General features: G+C 41.8%; 1 protein-coding gene across 2 annotated transcripts in view; it reads right to left on the bottom strand.

Moving 5' to 3' along the window:
- The window catches only part of LOC115225990 (neurofibromin), a 105951-nt gene that overhangs the window by 5196 nt on the left and 78695 nt on the right, over positions 1 to 22060 (bottom strand). For both annotated transcript variants that reach the window (XM_029796963.2, XM_036514988.1), the window contains 2 exons: positions 11751 to 11887; positions 4144 to 4318 (listed from right to left, as the gene is read on the bottom strand). In XM_029796963.2, coding sequence (XP_029652823.2) covers positions 4144 to 4318; positions 11751 to 11887 — 312 coding nt within the window. The remainder of the gene's footprint in view (positions 1 to 4143; positions 4319 to 11750; positions 11888 to 22060) is intronic.

Genomic DNA, 22060 nt, shown 5'->3' with positions numbered 1-22060 from the left:
TTGCTGAAGCATGGAACAAACTGCCGGCATCAGTTGTTAGTTGTCGGAGCACTGCATCCTTCAAAACTTCCATGCTTCCTGAGATTCGCCAACACTACACCTGATTTTCTCCCCTGCATACACACGCTGAAGCATGGAACAAACCGCTGGCATCAGTTGTTAGTTGTCGGAGCACTGCATCCTTCAAAACTTCCATGCTTCCTGAGATTCGCCAACACTACACCTGATTTTCTCCCCTCCATACACACGCTGAAGCATGGAACAAACCGCTGGCATCAGTGTTAGTTGTCGGAGCACAGCATCCTTCAAAACTTCCATGCTTCCTGAGATTCGCCAACACTACACCTGATTTTCTCCCCTCCATACACACGCTGAAGCATGGAACAAACGCTGGCATCAGTTGTTAGTTGTCGGAGCACAGCATCCTTCAAAACTTCCATGCTTCTGAGATTCGCCAACACTACACCTGATTTTCTCCCCTCCATACACACGCTGAAGCATGGAACACACTGCCGGCATCAGTTGTTAGTTGTCGGAGCACTGCATCCTTCAAAACTTCCATGCTTCCTGAGATTCGCCAACACTACACTGATTTTCTCCCCTCCATACACACGCTGAAGCATGGAACCACTGCCGGCATCAGTTGTTAGTTGTCGGAGCACTGCATCCTTCAAAACTTCCATGCTTCCTGAGATTCGCCAACACTACACCTGATTTTCTCCCCTCCATACACACGCTGAAGCATGGAACACACTGCCGGCATCAGTTGTTAGTTGTCGGAGCACTGCATCCTTCAAAACTTCCATGCTTCCTGAGATTCGCCAACACTACACCTGATTTTCTCCCCTCCATACACACGCTGAAGCATGGAACACTGCCGGCATCAGTTGTTAGTTGTCGGAGCACTGCATCCTTCAAAACTTCCATGCTTCCTGAGAGATTCGCCAACACTACACCTGATTTTCCCCTCCATACACACGCTGAAGCATGGAACAAACCGCTGGCATCAGTTGTTAGTTGTCGGAGCACTGCATCCTTCAAAACTTCCATGCTTCCTGAGAGATTCGCCAACACTACACCTGATTTTCTCCCCTCCATACACACGCTGAAGCATGGAACAAACCGCCTGGCATCAGTTGTTAGTTGTCGGAGCACAGCATCCTTCAAAACTTCCATGCTTCCTGAGATTCGCCAACACTACACCTGATTTTCTCCCCTCCATACACACGCTGAAGCATGGAACACACTGCCGGCATCAGTTGTTAGTTGTCGGAGCACTGCATCCTTCAAAACTTCCATGCTTCCTGAGATTCGCCAACACTACACCTGATTTTCTCCCCTCCATACACACGCTGAAGCATGGAACACACTGCCGGCATCAGTTGTTAGTTGTCGGAGCACTGCATCCTTCAAAACTTCCATGCTTCCTGAGAGATTCGCCAACACTACACCTGATTTTCTCCCCTCCATACACACGCTGAAGCATGGAACACACTGCCGGCATCAGTTGTTAGTTGTCGGAGCACTGCATCCTTCAAAACTTCCATGCTTCCTGAGATTCGCCAACACTACACCTGATTTTCTCCCCTCCATACACACGCTGAAGCATGGAACAAACCGCTGGCATCAGTTGTTAGTTGTCGGAGCACAGCATCCTTCAAAACTTCCATGCTTCCTGAGATTCGCTAACACTACACCTGATTTTCTCCCCTCCATACACACGCTGAAGCATGGAACAAACCGCTGGCATCAGTTGTTAGTTGTCGGAGCACAGCATCCTTCAAAACTTCCATGCTTCCTGAGATTCGCCAACACTACACCTGATTTTCTCCCCTCCATACACACGCTGAAGCATGGAACACACTGCCAGCATCAGTTGTTAGTTGTCGGAGCACAGCATCCTTCAAAACTTCCATGCTTCTTGAGATTCGCCAACACTACACCTGATCTTTCTCCCCTCCATACACACACTGAAGCATGGAACAAACCGCTGGCATCAGTTGTTAGTTGTCGGAGCACAGCATCCTTCAAAACTTCCATGCTTTTTGAGATTTGCCAACACTACACCTGATTTTCTCCCCTCCATACACACACTGAAGCATGGAACAAACCGCTGGCATCAGTTGTTAGTTGTCGGAGCACAGCATCCTTCAAAACTTCCTTTCCTGAGATTCGCCAACACTACACCTGATTTTCTCCCCTCCATACACACGCTGAGCATGGAACAACCGCTGGCATCAGTTGTTAGTTGTCGGAGCACAGCATCCTTCAAAACTTCCATGCTTCCTGAGATTCGCCAACACTACACCTGATTTTCTCCCCTCCATACACACGCTGAGCATGGAACAAACCGCTGGCATCAGTTGTTAGTTGTCGGAGCACAGCATCCTTCAAAACTTCCATGCTTCCTGAGATTCGCCAACTACACCTGATTTTCTCCCCTCCATACACACGCTGAAGCATGGACACACTGCCAGCATCAGTTGTTAGTGTCGGAGCACAGCATCCTTCAAAACTTCCATGCTTCCTGAGATTCGCCAACACTACACCTGATCTTTCTCCCCTCCATACACACGCTGAAGCATGGAACAAACCGCTGGCATCAGTTGTTAGTTGTCGGAGCACTGCATCCTTCAAAACTTCCATGCTTCCTGAGATTCGCCAACACTACACCTGATCTTTCTTCCCCTCCTCCATACACACGCTGAAGCATGGAACAACCGCTGGCATCAGTTGTTAGTTGTCGGAGCACTGCATCCTTCAAAACTTCCATGCTTCCTGAGATTCGCCAACACTACACCTGATTTTCTCCCCTCCATACACACGCTGAAGCATGGAACAAACCGCTGGCATCAGTTGTTAGTTGTCGGAGCACAGCATCCTTCAAAACTTCCATGCTTCCTGAGATTCGCCAACACTACACCTGATCTTTCTCCCCTCCATACACACGCTGAAGCATGGAACAAACCGCTGGCATCAGTTGTTAGTTGTCGGAGCACAGCATCCTTCAAAACTTCCATGCTTCCTGAGATTCGCCAACACTACACCTGATCTTTCTCCCCTCCATACACACGCTGAAGCATGGAACAAACCGCTGGCATCAGTTGTTAGTTGTCGGAGCACAGCATCCTTCAAAACTTCCATGCTTCCTGAGATTCGCCAACTACAACATACCTGATTTTCTCCCCTCCATACACACGCTGAAGCATGGAACAAACGCTGGCATCAGTTGTTAGTTGTCGGAGCACAGCATCCTTCAAAACTTCCATGCTTCCTGAGATTCGCCAACACACTACACCTGATTTTCTCCCCTCTATACACACGCTGAAGCATGGAACAAACCGCTGGCATCAGTTGTTAGTTGTCGGAGCACTGCATCCTTCAAAACTTCCATGCTTCCTGAGATTCGCCAACACTACACCTGATTTTCTCCCCTCCATACACACGCTGAAGCATGGAACACACTGCCGGCATCAGTTGTTAGTTGTCGGAGCACTGCATCCTTCAAAACTTCCATGCTTCCTGAGAGATTCGCCAACACTACACCTGATCTTTCTCCCCTCCATACACACGCTGAAGCATGGAACAAACCGCTGGCATCAGTTGTTAGTTGTCGGAGCACTGCATTCTTCAAAACTTCCATGCTTCCTGAGATTCGCCAACACTACACCTGATCTTTCTCCCCTCCATACACACGCTGAAGCATGGAACAAACCGCTGGCATCAGTTGTTAGTTGTCGGAGCACTGCATCTTTCAAAACTTCCATGCTTCCTGAGAGATTCGCCAACACTACACCTGATTTTCTCCCCTCCATACACACACACAAGCATGTATCTGACTCATACACTGTTCATTTCCCAGACATTTGTACATTACTGCATATACTTTATACGCACTTTCTGACAAGTTGTGGTGCACCTGAGCACTGTATACAATAATTTCATTATTATTATTTAAAATGGGTACCAAACTTAGATAAACAAATTCTAGGATTTATTTATTCAACTAAAAAAGAAAAGCTCTCAGAAGGCAGTGCCCCAGCATGGTCGCAGCCCAGTGATTGACACAAAGAAAAGATATGAATAAATTTCCCCACAAACATGAACAACAAAGGTGAAGGTTGATTAATTTCAAATAATTACTTGCGGCCAGCCTCAAAGTTTGTCTTCAAGAAGTCGTTAAACGCTCGCATGTGTTGCTCCTTGGTGAAGAGCAGATGGTTGGCGATGTTTTGCATGATTTTGCACATCAGGGTTAGGCCACGTTTGACACGGTGCGTAGGTTCCTGATCAATGATTCCTGATTCGTATGGAGACACTGGGAAAAGTCAAAAGACAACGTCAGCAACAACAGATTTAGAAAAATCAAACAATCCAAGATGAATTAGTGGAGGAGAGAGGTTGGGGGGAAACCCACCGAAACAAAAAACAAAAAAACAAGGGCCACATATGTTAGTGAAAGAGATATTGTCCCTCATTATATGACTGGTGTGGAAACCTGTGGATCAGTGGTTAGGGTGTTGCATTCACAGCTGTACAATGGTGGTTTCAATTCCTGGACCAGGCAATGCATTGTGTTCTTGAGCAAAACCCTTCATTTCACGTTGCTCCAGTCCACTCAGCTGCCCAAACTGAGTAATTCTGCAACAGACTGGCATCCCATCCAGTGGGGTGCAAATGTACCCCACAGAATCTGGAAACGGGTTTTATGGCTTGGGAAGGACTTTCGATCCTTTTGATACGACTGGGCACTTCCTTGACCCTTTTCCTCCTTCCTTTCCCCAGATGTAAAGCGAAGCTAATGCATCCCCATGATCACCACTAATGAATATAAAGGGGTACAGGTAGATATGGGACCTCACTATTCTACCCCACCTCACTGTCCCCTCTTCCCCACCACTCCATAATCCCCTCCCCACTGGTTCTGCTACCCTATTACCCCTCCACCTCATTAATCTACCTACCACCCTACTCCATCCACCCCATTACGCCATTCATCCCTTGCCTCTCCCCACCCAACTACCCCCTCCACACCACCACACACCACTTCACTCTATTTGATCACTGAACCTGCTAGAAATACCACCCAAATATCCTGACAGACTCGAATAGGGAAGGACACAATTTGGTCCACAAAACCATTTCTTTAAACAAAGTTGGGATGGTCATAGTTGGCAAGCCTTTCTCCTCCCTAAGTCTGCTGAAACTAAAATTTAGATTAGAAAACAACAATAGTAAATAAATCATTAATCAAACAAAATTATATTCTTTTAAAAAATTAATTACAATTTGACTAATTAAAATTCTCTTTTTAAACATTACAAATTATCAAAAACGTGAAATTACTTTTAAAAATAAACACGTGTTTTAATAAAAGAAGAATTTAATTAGCAAATTAACTGATTAAACAAATGAGTAAATTAATTACTAGGGGTACCAGAAAATAATGTCGCATTCCTTATAATGAGTTCGAAACAGCATAAAAGATGTAAATATATTTAATCTTTCGAAATTTAATTGCCATCGTTAGCAATTCAATTTTCCCATCCTGAAACCAATTTTCTAATTCCTCAGACAAAGGGAAAAAAGAATCAGATTGTTTAGAAGAGAAAAATGTCTGGATATGTCATCTCCATAGTGATAAAGAGTTTGTCTGGTTTTATGCTCACAAATGACAACAATTCCTCACCAACATCAGTGGAGGCCCAATCGGTCAAGTTGATTTCACGTACCTCAGTTTCAAAATAGACTCAACTGAGAAAGATGCAAAAAGCCAGACAACCAAAGTGTGGTCAGCCCTAAACAAAGTGGACATTGTCTGGAAAACAACCCAATGAGACAACCTTCAGAGGAATTCTTTCTGCGTAACAGTAGAGTCAGTCCTTTTGGATGAAGAAGCAACCTGGAGGCTTAACAAAAGACTGGAATCCCAGCTGGATGGAACCTACACCCAAATGTTAAGAGCAGTCTTAAACATATCTTGGAGAACTTATCCCACCAAGAAACAGCTGTATGAAGGTCTCCTGCCCGTTTCCACCATTATAAGGGGAAAACGTTTGCACCCTGCAGGCCATTACTGGCAAACTAAACAAGAACTGGCAAGTGACCTACAGCTATGGATGCCAAAGCATGGCCGTACCCAAGCAGGTCATCCAAACACAATGTATGGAGATCAACTCACCAGAGACATTGGCACCTCTCTGAAGAGATCCCTTGACTAAAGGGACCCAAAACATGAAAATCTGATGATGCTAGGTCTGGTGAGGAGGGAGAATGAATTTATCTTTTCTTGGGCTATCTTTGCAGAATGTGGCCTTGAATTACCCTGCTACAGGACGACACCTTTTCTCTCGACTGATACTGGTTGTCTTTCTGAGCAAAACTTGACCGACACATTCAAGGTGTCGACAACAAACTCCTGTGGTAATACTCTTCCCTTGTTCCACTCATTCAAAATAAACAATACCCAGAGTGTTTCACCAAATGCACAGCAAAATCTGGTTAGGGTGTTGGGACTGGAGTTTCCTTTGCTGACAGACACTGCTTCTTACATTAATTGCTGGTATAATCTACCCATTTCTCTTCACCTGTTACAATTCAATTAAGCAAAGGTGTTTGTTCATTCCTGCAAATAGTAGTAAATTGTCAAATGCACCGTTTTATTCTTGAGGGACAATTCGTGAGGTGCCATGGATAGCCACTGCGCAGTGGACCAAGGTTTAAGCCTTTAGAACAAATCCTTGAGACTTTGGTGCAGATCCTCTTGTGGTATGACATCAGACTATTTGCTGGAGCAGTGGTTATCAACCAGGGTTCCGTGAAACCTTAGGGTTCCGCAAGAAGTTACAAAACTGCTAAAATCGGCAGTAATTTTTATTTCTCCTGTGCAGATATGTGTGCATAAGACTATTAAATTATTGCACAGGGGTTCCTCAGGGTTCCGCTCCAGCAAAAAGTTTGAAAAGCACTGTGCTGGAGAATGTGACATTACTTTACGGTACCCCTAATAGAAAGTTTAATGAGTTCATAAACACGTGTTTTAATTACAGTACAAATTAATTAGCAGAATTGATTAAATAAATGAGTTAATTAGAACAATAAATGAGTTAAGTAATGAATTTGATTAAAACTAATTACGTGTATTTTTTTAAGAAATACCTTGAGTTGGACAGAAGAATAAGGGGTGACGTGAAGCTGGAGGTTAAGTAGGAAGAGCTAATTAACGGGGCATCTCGTTAGAACTTCATTAATACCTCTTCCCACCAAAACTTGAAAGATTCATTGGTAATTCAGAGTCAAGAATCACTGCAGCTGCTTCTTAAGGAGTGGGCAGGGGTGGAACAGCTGCAATGGTGGGGGTTAGGAGTCGTGGGGAAATTGTGAAGGGAAAGACATATAGGGGGGGGGGCACGTCTGTTGGGGTAGGGGAGGGGGAATACGATGTGGAGGAGGAACTGGTGGGTAAGGTGGTGGCCCGAAACAACCAGAAGTTATTGCCGTGGTCAGATTTGAACCCAGAATAACTGGTTTGGCAATCACACACAACCGGCTGTCTACGGCTGCTGCTAATTAACGACAGTTTAACTTCTTTCTGGTAACTGACAGGTGCTTGGGGGGGATGAGGAGCGAGAACCCTGGGAATGTGGGGAAATAGGGTGGGGAGCATCTGGGTGGAGGGAACAGAATATAAGGGACAGAGCAGAAGAGTGGAACTAGGGATATGTACAGGGGGCAGGTTGGAGAATGTGGGGGGGGTGCACAGGAAGTGCGTGGTTCAGGAACGGGGTGGGGATATTTGAATGGGAAAGGCATGAGGGTGAGGAGGTGAGTGAAAGAACTAGGAATGTAGAGGGAGAGGGTTGAGATAGAGGACTAGACAGTGGGTGGTTGAGGGAGAAGGTGGGAGTTAGGGAGAAAAGTGGTGTGTGTGTGAGTGGGGAGGTAACAGGTTAATTATTGTTTGTGTATCACAGGTACCCGTTTTGTCAATCTATTCCGCAAGCAATTAACATCAGGTAATTAAATTACTGTAGATGGCCCCAGGAGGTATGATAAGAGAAGTTCATGCTGCCTAGGATTTGAACTAAAAAAAAATAACAAAAAAAAAACTGGGCTTCAGCAAATTACAGGAACAACATTGGTTTTCTGGACCCTTTGGTTCTGGACAACTGATTTTTTTGAACTTCAAATTAAACAAAAAGGTTAAATTTACTTAAATAATTAAAAGAATGTGAAGGGAGCTGCACATTAAGTATAAACGACACAATTTTATTAATACTGTGCTGTGTCGGGAGGATGCAGGGATTTGGAGTTCCTGTGGATTATAAGGGGTTCTGGGACATGAGAGCTTGAAAAGTCAATGTTGTACTCGTAGCAGTAATTTACTGGGGTATTTAACTCTTTGTCCATTTGCTGATCCCAGTATCAGTCCCATAAGGAAGGGGTAACAAACAGAAGTTAGTGAGCCCTAATCCCAACCTCTATTTGCTCTTGTTTAAGGACACCAAAATAAGGAGAGAGATTTCATGTTGCTTGTTGTCCCTTATGGGGTTTCACAGTCCCTTTCTTTTTCCCTAGCAAACCCCTTTTTCTTAGAAACTGAGGCAACTGCTGGGATAAGGTGGGGTAGGATCTACGAGCACTGAAAGGGGGAACTGTGAGAATGTGACATTCATGCCTGTCTCAACCAATCATAAATGGCATCAATGCAAAGGTTGGTGGATGCAGAATGAATACGTGAAGGGTCGTTGGAAGAGGAACCCCTACAGAGGAAGTTACCTTGCACTCCACAGAGCCTCTCATATCACTATGCTGACTGGGGTCAACCCTTGGCATAAGATGTCGTAAGTAATTTATGACATATTTGGCTTAAGATATCATAGGGAGAATTTATGATGTATCTGAGACATCGTAAGTAGATTTTATGATATATCTTGGTGGGTGTAAGATATAAGTAGCTTATGATATATTGGCATAAGACATCATAGGTAGAATATATGGCGTATCTTAGAGTAAAACATAAGTAGAGTTTATGATGTGTCTTGGCATAAAATGTCATAAATAGTAGTTTATGACATAACTTGGCATAAGACACAAGTAGTTTATGGCATATCTTAGTATAAGACTTCATAAGTATCTTATGTCATGTCTTGGCATAAGATGCCAGGCATAATTTATGACATACATTGGCATGAGATATAAGTATTTTATGATATATCTTTGGCATAAGACAATTTGAAATGATGGGAGGAGGAGGAGGGGGGAAGAGTTGAGTGAGATTTGAAACCAAACCAGTAAGATTTGAGCAGAGACTTATTTCTTACAATTCACAACACAACCAGGGTCCCCTCGTCATGGAGGTGGCTCATGTGACATGTACCAAGGTGTTGATTGGTGGAGATGAGGGTGGGGGAGTGAAAGATTAATAAAACCAGTAGTTAACTAAATTATTTAATGATTAATATAAAATTGATTTGAAATTAAAAATGAAAATAACATTACTTTAAACAAAAAACAATTTATTATTATTATTATTGTTATTATTATTATTGTTATTATTATTATTGTTATTATTATTATTATTGTTATTATTATTATTATTAAGGCTGCAAGCTGGCAGAATGGTTAGCACACTGGGCAAAATGCTTAGCAGTATATCTTCCATCTCTACATTCTGAGTTCAAATTCCGCCAAGGTCAACTTTGCCTTTCATCCTTTCAGGGTCGATAAATTAAGTACCAGTTAAATACTGGAGTTGATGTAATTGACTTGCCCCTTCCCCACCGAAATTGCTGGCCTTGTGCCAAAATTTGAACTCATTATATGATTATTAGTATTATTATTGTATACTGTCAACTTAATGTGACAGTAAGGGAATTACACCACTGCTGTTTAGCCCTAGGAAGCATCGACGCTTCATGTCGGCCTCGACACATTTCCTGTGTCCTTATATATTTACAAAGGGGAGACAAATACCCCCAACAGCTAGGCCTGCATCTAGAGACATGCATGTTTCTGGGTCTTTGCCCCTCATCGGTCTAGAGTAGCAGAAGCCTGCTAACTGAAGATATCTGTCTAGACTTCGTAAATATATATATATATATTTTCAGTGAAGTTTATTCACTGATCACCAAAATCAGAAATATTAAATTTCTAAATGTCTCAAAGAGACATGAGCGGTGGTGGAGCGATAGAATGGTTGTATACTGTCAACTTAACGTGACAGTCCCGTAAAGGGAATTACACCACTGCTGTTTAGCCCTAGGAAGCATCGACGCTTCCTGCCGGCCCTTCCTAGGGCTAAACAGCGGTGGTGTAATTCCCTTACTGTCACGTTAAGTTGACAGTATACAACCACTCTATCACCCCACCACCATACATATCTCTATGAGATATTTAGAAATTTAATATTTCTAAGTATTATTATTATTATTGTTAAAAACTAGTGAGCTGGCAAAGTCGTTAGCACATTGGAAAAAATGTTAAGCAGCATTTTGTCCATCTTTACATTCTGAGTTCAAATTCCACCAAGGTCGAATTTTCCTTTTATTTTTTCAAGCTCAATAAATTAAGTACTAGTGAAACACTGGGGTCAAGATCCTTGACTAGACCCTCTCCCCAAATTTCAAGTCTTGTGCTTTTATTAGAAACGATTATTATTATTATTAAAGCGGCAGGCTTGTCAATTACATCAACCTTAGTGTTTGACTGATACGTATCTTAGCAACGCCAAAAGGATGGAAGGCAAAGTTGACCTCGGTGCCATTTGAACTCAGAACATGAAGATAGACCAGATACCACGAAGCAGTTCGCCCGGCGTGCTAACAATTCTGCCAGCTCACCACCTTAATCATCATCATCATCATTGTTTAACGTTCATTTTCTATGCTAGCATGGGTTGGACGGTTTGACTGGGGTCTGGGAAGCCAGAAAGCTGCACCAGGGCTCAGTCTGATCTGGCAGTGTTTCTACAGCTGGATGCCCTTCCTAATGCCAACCACTCCGTGAGTGTAGTAGGTGCTTTTTACATGCCACCGGCACAGGTGCCAGACAAGGCTGGCAAATGGCCACAATCGGATGGTGCTTTTTCCGTGCCACCGGCATGGAGGCCAGTCAGGGCAGCGCTGGCTATGGCCACATTCGGATGGTTCTCTTACGTGCCACCGGCACTGGTAAAATCATAATAATAATAATCCTTTCTACTGTAGGCACAAGGCCTGAAATTTGGTGGGGAGTGGGCAAGTCATTCACATCGACCCCAGTACATGACCGGTACTTAATTTATCAACCCTGAAAGGATGAAAGGCAAAGTCAACCACGGCAGAATTTGAACTCAGAACATAGCAGCAGTGGGCGAAATACTGCTAAGCATTTCATCCAGCACACTAACAATTCTACTAGCTCACCACCACCACCACCATAACAACAACAATAATAATAATAATAATAATAATAGAGTCAAAATTAAAAGAAGGGTGCCATTGTCATCTAATGAACGATATTTCGACATCTCATGTGTCTTCACCAGGTTCCAAAAATAATTTTGTCAATCTTCTTCATTTTGGTTAATTTATAACGGATTGAGGTAACTCTTCCAGAAGATATAGAGTAAAAATAATAATAATAATAATAATGAATGAAAAAGAAAAGAGAAAATTAATGGCCAAAGTGTAAACGGAAAAATAAAAACAAAAAAAGGTTTATTGCAAAAAGCTAAAATATAAAGAGGAGAGGTGAAATGCGAGTTTTACCTATTGCGGGGTTGATGAAACGTAAAAATATAACGGTCCCGATGACAGTCCAGACAGCATCAAAAGTACTTTGTTGGAAACGTTGACCTACCACTTGGGAGAGGCAATTACACATACTTCGCAGTTTGGCGGGGAACCTGTGGACGGAGACAGCATCAGGTGGAGGAGAGGAGGATCACAGTGTGGTGGTGGTGGTGTTGGTGACGGTGATTGTGGAGATGGTGATTGTGTAAGGTGGTGGGGGGTGTTGGTGGTTGTGATGCTTGTTAGTGGTGGTGGTCATGGGGGTGCAAGAAGTGAAGAGAGTGGAGAAATGTACTTGTGTGTGTGTGTGTCTGTGTGTGTGTGTTTATTTGCGTGTATGTGTGTGTGTGTTTATTTGCGTGTATGTGTGTGCGTATGGACAGACAAGCAGTCAGACAAACAGACAGACGAGGTACCTTACAACAGTCACAACAGCAATGGCAACAACATACACGAGCAGACAACAACAACAACAACTATCAGCAGTAAAACTGAATTATAATAATAATAATAATGAAGTGACTGACAATGGGGAAGAGGGGGGAGGAAAAGAGATGGAGAGAGAAAATAAGTAGGGGGGGAGGGGCAAGAGAGATTCAGAAGCAAAAAAAAAACTAGAAACAAACAACAAAACATGCAAAAATATTCAATAAAATTTAAAATAAAGAAAAAAAATATTTTCAAAACATTTAAAAAAAAATCTATTTCTCTTTCTGTCTCTCTCTGTATATATGTGTGTGTGTGTATACGCACACCCACACACACATATATATACAAGCAATGCACCCTGGCGTTGCCAAGTGTTATGACCAACAGCCACATTGTATTATTTGTTCTTTTCTTCTGGGCAGAATCGGCACACAAAGTGCATGAAGCAACCAGCTCTTCTTTATAAACATAATGGTATATCTTGAAGGTTTCATTCCCTGGTAAAACTCCATGTATTTTAAACATTCCTCATTATGTTCTAAGGCATATTGTTTTGACAGAGTTGCCTCCCTTGGCTAAAGACCCCAAAATTGTGCAACCTGACCTTGTTTTAAGGTTATTTTTGTAGTAAAAAAAGAGTTGCTGTGCAAAAACATAGTTTATTTGGTATCCGAAAGATTACTCAATCTTTTGATATCTCATAAACCAAAATCAGCAACTCAGTTTTCAAATCCGTAAGGAACAGATATGCACACACACACACACATACAAACTCTGTTTTATTTATACGACATATATACAAACACACACACACATACACACAGGCATATATACATACACACACACATAGGCATATATACATACAAACACACATACACATATATACATACACACACACACACACACACACACATATATAAAACTTTTATCTTTTACTGGCTTCAGTCATTAGACCGCAGCCATGCTGGGGCACCACCTTGAAGACTATCAATCAAACAAACTGACCCTAATACTCATATTTTTTAAAGCCTGGTATCTGTTCGATTGGGCTCATTTGCCAAACCATTGCATTATGGGGACATAAACACACCAACACCAGTTACCAAACAAAGGTGGGAGACAAATACACACATACAAGCTATTTTTTCAATTTCTGCCTACCAAATCGACTCACAAGGCATTGGTTGGACTGAGGCAGCAGTAAAAGACACTTCCCCAAGGTATCACACAGTGGGACTGAACCTGGAACTGTGTGGTTGGGAAACAAACTACTTACCACACAGCCATGCTTGCACCCAAATATATGAGTGTGTGTGGGTAAGCTGTCTAAGAGTCCCTAAGCCATCGGGATTCCACAATGGCTACCTCTAATGTGTGCAGGGTTACACAATCAGACTGTTACCTAACACTCTGTTGAACTCCAGTCAGTAAGATCAGCCATAACAGATATGTAATACTGTACACTTTGATTAATATATATATACATACATACATATATATACATATACATACATACATATATATATATAGACAGAGAGAGAGAGAGAAAAGCATGCACACACACATACTCACCATAGCATGTCTTTCTAGCCGTTACATCATCCATGTATCTACCTTGCTATCAGTCTGTGCATGTGTGTATGCATATATATATATATACTCTTTTACTTGTTTCAGTCATTTGACTGTGGCCATGCTGGAGCACTGCCTTTAGTCGAGCAACTTGACCCCAGCACTTATTCTTTGTAAGCCGAGTACTTATTCTATCAGTCTCTTTTGCCGAACCGCTAAGTGACGGGGCCGTAAACACACCACCATCGGTTGTCAAGCAATGCTAGGGGGACAAACACAGACACACAAACACATAGATATATATATATATACATACATATATACGACAGGGTTCTTTCAGTTTCCGTCTACCAAATCCACTCAAAAGGCTTTGGTCAGCCCGGGGCTATAGTAGAAGACACTTGCCCAAGATGCCACGCAGTGGGACTGAACCCAGAACCAAGTGGCTGGTTAGCAAGCTACTTACCACACAGCCACTCCTATATATATATATATATATATATATATATATATATACATATAGAAACACATACACACACACAGCCATAGCATCTGTCTTTCTATTACCTGTCTGTCTTTTACAGTATCCATCAACCAACAGAGATCATTAGATCACATTCTGTTTCTTTGTCAGCCTGTGTGTCTTTAACCACTACCACCTGACATCACCACCACCACCACAGGTAACAGAGAGAATTAAACTGACAAGCAAAAAAATGATAATTTGTGACAAAACAAGTAAAAAAAAAAATATCGGGAACTGGAAAGAACGAAACAAAAAAAAGAAATGAAAATAAAAACACAACAAACCAATGGGAATCTCAAGAAACTTAATGATGGAGTGGTGGGGGGGAGGCAGTGGTTCTGCTAGTGCCACGTAAAAAGCCCTCGATCCACTCTGTGGAGTGGTTGGTGTTAGGAAGGGCATCCAGCCATAAAAACCCGGCCAAAACAGACACTGCAGTGTGGTGAAATCTTCTGGCTCACCAGCTCTGGTCAAACTCTCTGACCCATGCCAGCATTGAAGCTGGACGTTACATGATGATGATGAGATATCTCTCTAACCGCTCAGTCGAAGTCGACTCTCGGTCACTCATTGGATCAGTGTCCTCCAGTCAGTTCTATCCTGGGCCGCTTCTTTCAGATTGGCTATGTCCATTCCGGTATCACTCTTGATGGTGTCAAGCCAGCGGGTTCTTGGTCGGCCTCTTCCTCTCTTGCCACTGACCATTCCGAGCATGATGTCCTTCTCCAGGGATTTTCTCTGCATAATATGACCGAAATATGCCAATCTATGCTTGGTGATCCTAGCTTCTAGCGACATTTTCGGCCTGATCTGCTTAAGAACTTCTCCATTGGTGAGCCTCGCTGTCCATGGAATCCGTAAAAGTCTTCTCCAACACCAAAGCTCGAATGCATTAATTCTCTTCTGGTCAGCTTTCTTTAGTGTCCAGGTCTTGCATCCATATGTTGTTACTGGAGATATATATAAATATATATGGAAGTGTAAAATCATCATTATCATCTAACGTCTATTTTCAAAGGTGGCATGAGTTGGACAGTTTGACTGGATCTGATGGGCTGTGCTGACCCCCAGTGTTGGTATTGGCATAGTTTTGTAGGACTGCATGCTGCCCTTCACAACACACACATGCGTTACATATACGTGTATGAGTATATGGGGGTGGGGCAGTGGATGTGTATTTGTCCATGACTACTGGTTGACAAATGGTGTTGGTTTGTTTACATCCTCATAGCTCAGTAGTTCAGCAAAATAAAGCGATAGGAGAAGTTCCAAACTTTAAAAAAAAATACTGGAGTAGATTCGGTTAATTTATTTGACTATAAACCCTTCAAGGCTCTGCCCCAGTATGGCCGCAGTCCAATGATTGAAACAAGTAAAAGATTTATACATGTATATATAAGTTATACATACATGCCTGTGAGTAGATTTCTACTAATTCTATTATATCTGTCTGTCTCATTCTGCAGGAGATAAAGTCGGGTAAAAGCTGTGCTGATAGCATTCCTCGAGGTAGAAACATGTGCATATATCTGTTCTCTTGTCACTCAAGAATTCTCGAGTCTCGAGATTCCTCACCCTGTGTTTTGAATTGGATCCAGTTATTGCCAAGTGATTGTTCTACCTTTTCTGGAAGCTGACAATGTCAGTAAATCAAGGTTTCATATAGCACTGTAGCTAATACACCATTTTATATGTGTGTGTGTATACATATATATGCATATGTATATATGTGTGTGTATGTGTATACATACACACACATATATACATACCTACATACACACACACACATATATATATATATATATATATATATACATATACATACATATCTACACACACACACACACACATATATATATATATATATATACATATACATACATACATATCTACACACACACACACACACACATATATATATATATATATATATATATATATACATATCTTTATATATAAAACTTAAGTTGTGTGTGTGAGTGTCTGTCTTCTCCGATTTAGATTCCTAACTACTCCCACATTTTGCGATGCAGTTTAACCAAAAGCGGGTATCTTATAGTCGTGATTCATTTCGAGCCCTTCTGGGTATTAGCGCGTGTCTACGATGAGTCTACGATTTAAAAAAAAATTTAACATCATTTTTTCAATGCATTTTTTACTTGGTTTTATATAAGGGAAGTAACTCTCTAAAAATGCTTATACAGTTATTTCCCTTACAAACCCGAGCAACGCCGGGCAATACTGCTAGTTAGTGTATATATTTCAAAAGAGAGTGTCTACATGAAATCAATCAACAACAACAAAAGCAAAGAAACCAGAAAGAAAACAAACAAAAAAAAAACATGAAGAACAGCAACAGCAGCAACAATGACAACAATAACTGTTTCTTCTGCAAACGGACAGCAATGGAAGGGATGAGGGTGGAGACGGAGGCGGGTAATTGTGTAACCATGGAGATGGGAGCAGTTGTACAACATTGGCAGCAGCACCAGAAGCAACAACAGATGTGAGAAGATCAAAGACCACCACCATCACTAGATGGCAGCAGCAGTGGTGATGTGTGTGTGTGTGTGTTGGTCGCCTTCTTGTGGTCGATTAAGTGTTTTTCCAGTTGTCTTGTCAAATGGTGACAAAAGGAATCCAACAGATGGTTGGCCTAGCAAGAAACCCTAAACAAAGTACTCATGGTCAGAATGAAGGTCCTAAATTATTAAAAAAAAAATGGTTGCAGTTATAAATTGCATGGAAACTACTATGCATAACGGTTTTGAGCTGATGATGGGCAGCAGAGGAATTTGTCACATTTAGATGGGTTTACAGAGTCCTTAGGAGAACGACGATGAAGGGTTTGTGTTTGTGGTGTTGGGGAATGTTGATAAAAAGGGCTTAGGGGCTTATGCCATTGGAGATGACTGAGATAATCATGAAGGTCTTATTCTATACAGGGATGTTAATCAAGGGTTTGCAGCACTGCAAGGGGGAAGATCTTCATAAAGGGCTGATGATGTCAGGAAATAAGGTCACAGATGAAGGGCTTTGCTTGAAATGCCAATATTATCTGAATTTACAAAGGTTTATTAATATTTTGAAGGGATCAATTATTGGATTAATGAGTTTGAGGATTGATGGGGCACGCGAGGTTAAATTAATGGAACAACAAATTGTCCATGGCAGGGCTTAATGAGCTACTTGGTAACAGGATTAACGACTCGTTACTGGTTGTAGCAGTTGGTGTGAAGGAAGCAAAGTTAGATAAGTGGGTGGCATGGGAGAGGGGCATGTAACAAAGTGGTGGTGGTGGTGGGTGGGTGGGAAGTTGTGGTGTTAACAAGATAACGATGGGGAAGTGGTGGAGGTAATTAGGTGCTGATGGAGATAGGGGAGAAATAAACAGGGATGTTGATGGGGTTGGGGGAATTGATGAATAAGTCAATAAGGAGGAGGAGGAGTTACCTAGTTATTTATGGTAGTCTGAAGGTTAAGGAATTGTTGGTGTTGATAGCAGTGGTGGTGGTCGTGGAGTACTTGGCAGCAGTGAATTAAAAATTAAATTTTCATGAGTAATTGAATTATAAGCACGAGGGCAATGGAGGATAATGTTAACAAGAAGTTGTGGCGATGGTATTAGGGTGACGGGAGGACATGAAGATTACTCCAGACATGACAAAAGAGGAAAAAAGCCCCTCTCGCATCCACCACCACCACCACCAACAACAACAACAACCAGGCGGTTTCTTCCGCACAAACCCTAGGGCTCATCATAATGGTTGCTCGATTTCCATAGCACATAAGGGAACTGAGATTACAAGGATCATTATGACACCAGTGCATTGCAGGGTCCTAGGTCAATGAGAAGGACAAGACGATAATATCGTACAGCACCCCCCACCCACCCCATTCTCGACTGGTACTTATATCCTCTCACTGACACCCCAAAGAGGACAAATGGCAAGAATGGCCCCTCAGTGGGATTTGAGCACAGCACATGAAGGGCCAGAAGAAATGCCGCTGACCATTTTGACCGACTCTGGTGGCAGCTTGTTAGAAAAGGGAGTGCGAAAAGGGGAAGAACATAGATAGCGGTGAGTGGGGGGAGGTCGGGGGTAAGGAGGGGGATAGTAAGAGGTGAAAGAGGGGTGGGGTGGAGCAGAAGAGGGGGGGGAAAGAAAATCTAAATATAAAGGGCATGGAATGGGTGGGAGGTTGTTTGTGTTTTTTAAAAGACATTTTTTTTACCTCATCTTATCAGTTATTATAATTATGGCTATATATATATATATATAATTATAATAAAGGGTTATTTGCAACAAGTTGCTTAAACCACATACCGAAAATATTAGAAATAGCAGCCAAATAGGTTACCATTACTATTACTACAAAAATAAGTCTCCACCAACAACAGTATTTGTAACTCGTTTCGATTCTAATCCAGAAACAATCGTCCATAATTAATCCAAAGTAGACCATGTGATTTCGTTGTCTTCCTTCTTTTTACCATATATGGGTTACAAATATTGCTGTTTGTGGAGACTTATTTTTGTAGTGCTAGTAATGGTAACCTATTTGGCTGCTATTTCTAATATTTTCGGTATGTGGTTTAAGCAACTTATTGCAAATAACCCTTTATTATAATTATATATAATTTTTACCGAATGTGGTCCTTTCCATACCGAAAAACTACTAGGTGAAATTTATTAATTATATTTCACCCTTTATAAGTATTGAATTATATATATATATATATATATAATTTACAAGGGCAAAAGAAAAATTCTAATGCCAAATATCCCCCAAAAAGACAAAATTGTCAATAACCATTATAATTTATGCGTCTCAAAACAAACCGATAGAAATTTCTAAAAAATCCGTTTAGAAATCTTTTTAGAAATTTCTATCGGTTTGTTTCGAGACGCATAAATTATAATGGTTATTGACAATTTTGTCTTTTTTGGGGATATTTGGCATTAGAATTTTTCTTTTGCCCTTATCTTGTAAATTATTTATAAACTTAACCTTTAAAGGTATTTTTTGATATGCTGGCCATTGATAAAATTTTTTTTTCCCGAAAAGAATTTTATCCTACATTAGTTATATATATATGTATATATACGTATGTATGTATATAAGGAGGACAGAAGTTTTACCTAATGCTGGGTTGAAAAACCGCAGGAAGATGACGGTGCCAGTGGCCAGAATGCTGTCGGGGGGAAAACGAAGACTGATGGCGCAGTGGAGACAGTTACACATTGTACACAGCTTGGGGGGAAATCTGGTGAAATAGATACGGTGGGGTTGATATATATATACAAGAAAGAGAGAGAGAGAGAGGAAAGAGAGAAAGAGGAGATATTTGTGGGGGAGAGATAGAGAAGAGAGAGGGGCACAGAAAGAAAGTGAGGAAGGAAGGATGGAAGGAAAGAAGAGAAGGGGGCAGAAAGAAAGTGAGGAAGGAAGGATGGAAGAGAGAGGGGGGGGGCAGAAAGAAAGTGAGGAAGGAAGGATGGAAGGAAAGAAGAGAGAGGGGGGGCAGAAAGAAAGTGAGGAAGGAAGGATGGAAGGAAAGAAGAGAGAGGGGGGGCAGAAAGAAAGTGAGGAAGGAAGGATGGAAGGAAGGAAGAGAGAGGGGGGCAGAAAGAAAGTGAGGAAGGAAGGATGGAAGGAAAGAAGAGAGAGGGGGGGCAGAAAGAAAGTGAGGAAGGAAGGATGGAAGGAAAGAAGAGAGAGGGGGGCAGAAAGAAAGTGAGGAAGGAAGGATGGAAGGAAGGAAGAGAGAGGGGGGGCAGAAAGAAAGTGAGGAAGGAAGGATGGAAGGAAAGAAGAGAGAGGGGGGCAGAAAGAAAGTGAGGAAGGAAGGATGGAAGGAAAGAAGAGAGAGGGGGGGCAGAAAGAAAGTGAGGAAGGAAGGATGGAAGGAAGGAAGAGAGAGGGGGGCAGAAAGAAAGTGAGGAAGGAAGGATGGAAGGAAAGAAGAGAGAGGGGGAGCAGAAAGAAAGTGAGGAAGGAAGGATGGAAGGAAGGATGGAAGGAAAGAAGAGAGAAAGAGGAAATATTTGTGGGTGAGAGATAGAGAAGAGGAAGTGTTTGTGGGTGAGAGCAGGGGGGAGAGAAGTTTATGTAAGATAGAGGAGAGAGAGAGAGGGGGAGCGCAGAAAGTGAGGAAGGATGGATGGAAGGAAGGAAGAGAGAAAGTAGTCGAAACAAAAACATAATTTTGAAAGAGCTGAAAGGAAACAAGTTTTACAGAATCAATTTGAAAGAGTTTAAACAAGACACTCCAGATGTTCACAGACAAGTAGAGACGAGATGAAGACAGAGGTCAACAGGGCAGGCCTGGCGGAGGACTTAGTCCTGCCTTAATGGGGGTCTCTCACAGAGGTATCTTTTCTTCACTCTCTCATGTTACAAAAAATAAGTCAACAGCAAAAACTATAAAAGGAAAAAAGGTGAATGTGGAAGGGACCAGATTTCCACAAGGAGAAAAGTGTTCCACTCTTTTGACTGTCAAAAATATTTTCATAGGTGCAGGCATGGCTGTGTGGTAAGAAATTTGCTTTCCAGTCACATGGTTCCAGGTTCAGTCCCACTGAATGAAACTTTGGGCAGGTGTCTTCTACTATAGCCTCAGACCAAAACTATAGTAGCTTGGGGTGAGAGGGGAAGTCACTAAGTCACTGAAAAGGTTGCAAACAGCAATGAGAGAATTTTGACTAACAAATGACTGATCATTTAACCAGCACATTAAGCAAAGGGTCGATTGGTTGGTCAGACGTTTAATCAATTGGCTAACAATAAAGAAGTGATATTGAACCTGTGCATGTGTTATTATTGGCATAATGATGCTCCCAAGACACAACAAAACTTGTTTCAACACATGATTTAACATCAAGAATCTTGCAAACCAAATACAAAAACATTTTCATAAATTTGTCTTAAAAGTCCATGCTTGTTTTGAACATTTAGTCAGCTGCTGTTTCAATCATTCTCAATAACATTAAGCTTTCCTTTCCTAAGTCCCAAGTTACTCTTATGAGAAAAAATTATGTGAATCACATGATACTCAGATACCAGGGAAATATGTCCTGTGTACCATATGTGATACACAGGACAGATAAAGGGTCAAGCTATTCTGTAAGAAGAGACGGTTTTACCCAGACATTGGTGGATATGTTACACAAAATATGTCTTTATAGTGAGGCGGTGACATTAACCTTTCGGCTGAACCACACCTTTCCATAAGTCTGTCCTAAACACGCTTCTTTCTCGATGTTCGGTCAGCTCTTGTTTCATACATTCTAAGTAATATAAAACTATCCTTTTATAAGTTTTATAAGTCCCAAGTGGCTGAAGAAAATTGTGTTTCTGTGTGGGTGCCAGGGAAATATGTTCACACGTGATACACAAGATAGGCAAAGGGTCAAACGTCTGTTTGTCTTTCGACAAAAAGTAGAAGAAAATGATGTTTTTAGAATGTGTTTGGAGAGTAAAAAGCTGATGGCAACTATAGAATTATTTTTAAAGGTTACAGTGTGGATAGGACATCAGAGGAAGGGGAGGGGGCAGATAAAATCATCATCATTTAAAGTCCGTTTTCCGCGCTAGCATGGGTTGGACGGTTCGACCGGGGTCTGGGAAGCCAGGAGGCTGCATCAAGCTACAGTCTGATCTGGCAGTGTTTCTACAGCTGGACGCCCTTCCTAATGCCAACCACTCCGCGAGTGTAGTGGGTGCTTTTTACATGCCACCGGCACAGGTGCCAGGG

Source organism: Octopus sinensis, linkage group LG29, assembly GCF_006345805.1.
Source record: "Octopus sinensis linkage group LG29, ASM634580v1, whole genome shotgun sequence".
In the NCBI taxonomy this organism is placed as follows: Eukaryota; Metazoa; Mollusca; class Cephalopoda; order Octopoda; family Octopodidae; genus Octopus; species Octopus sinensis.
This window is presented reverse-complemented; position numbering and strand designations above follow the sequence as displayed.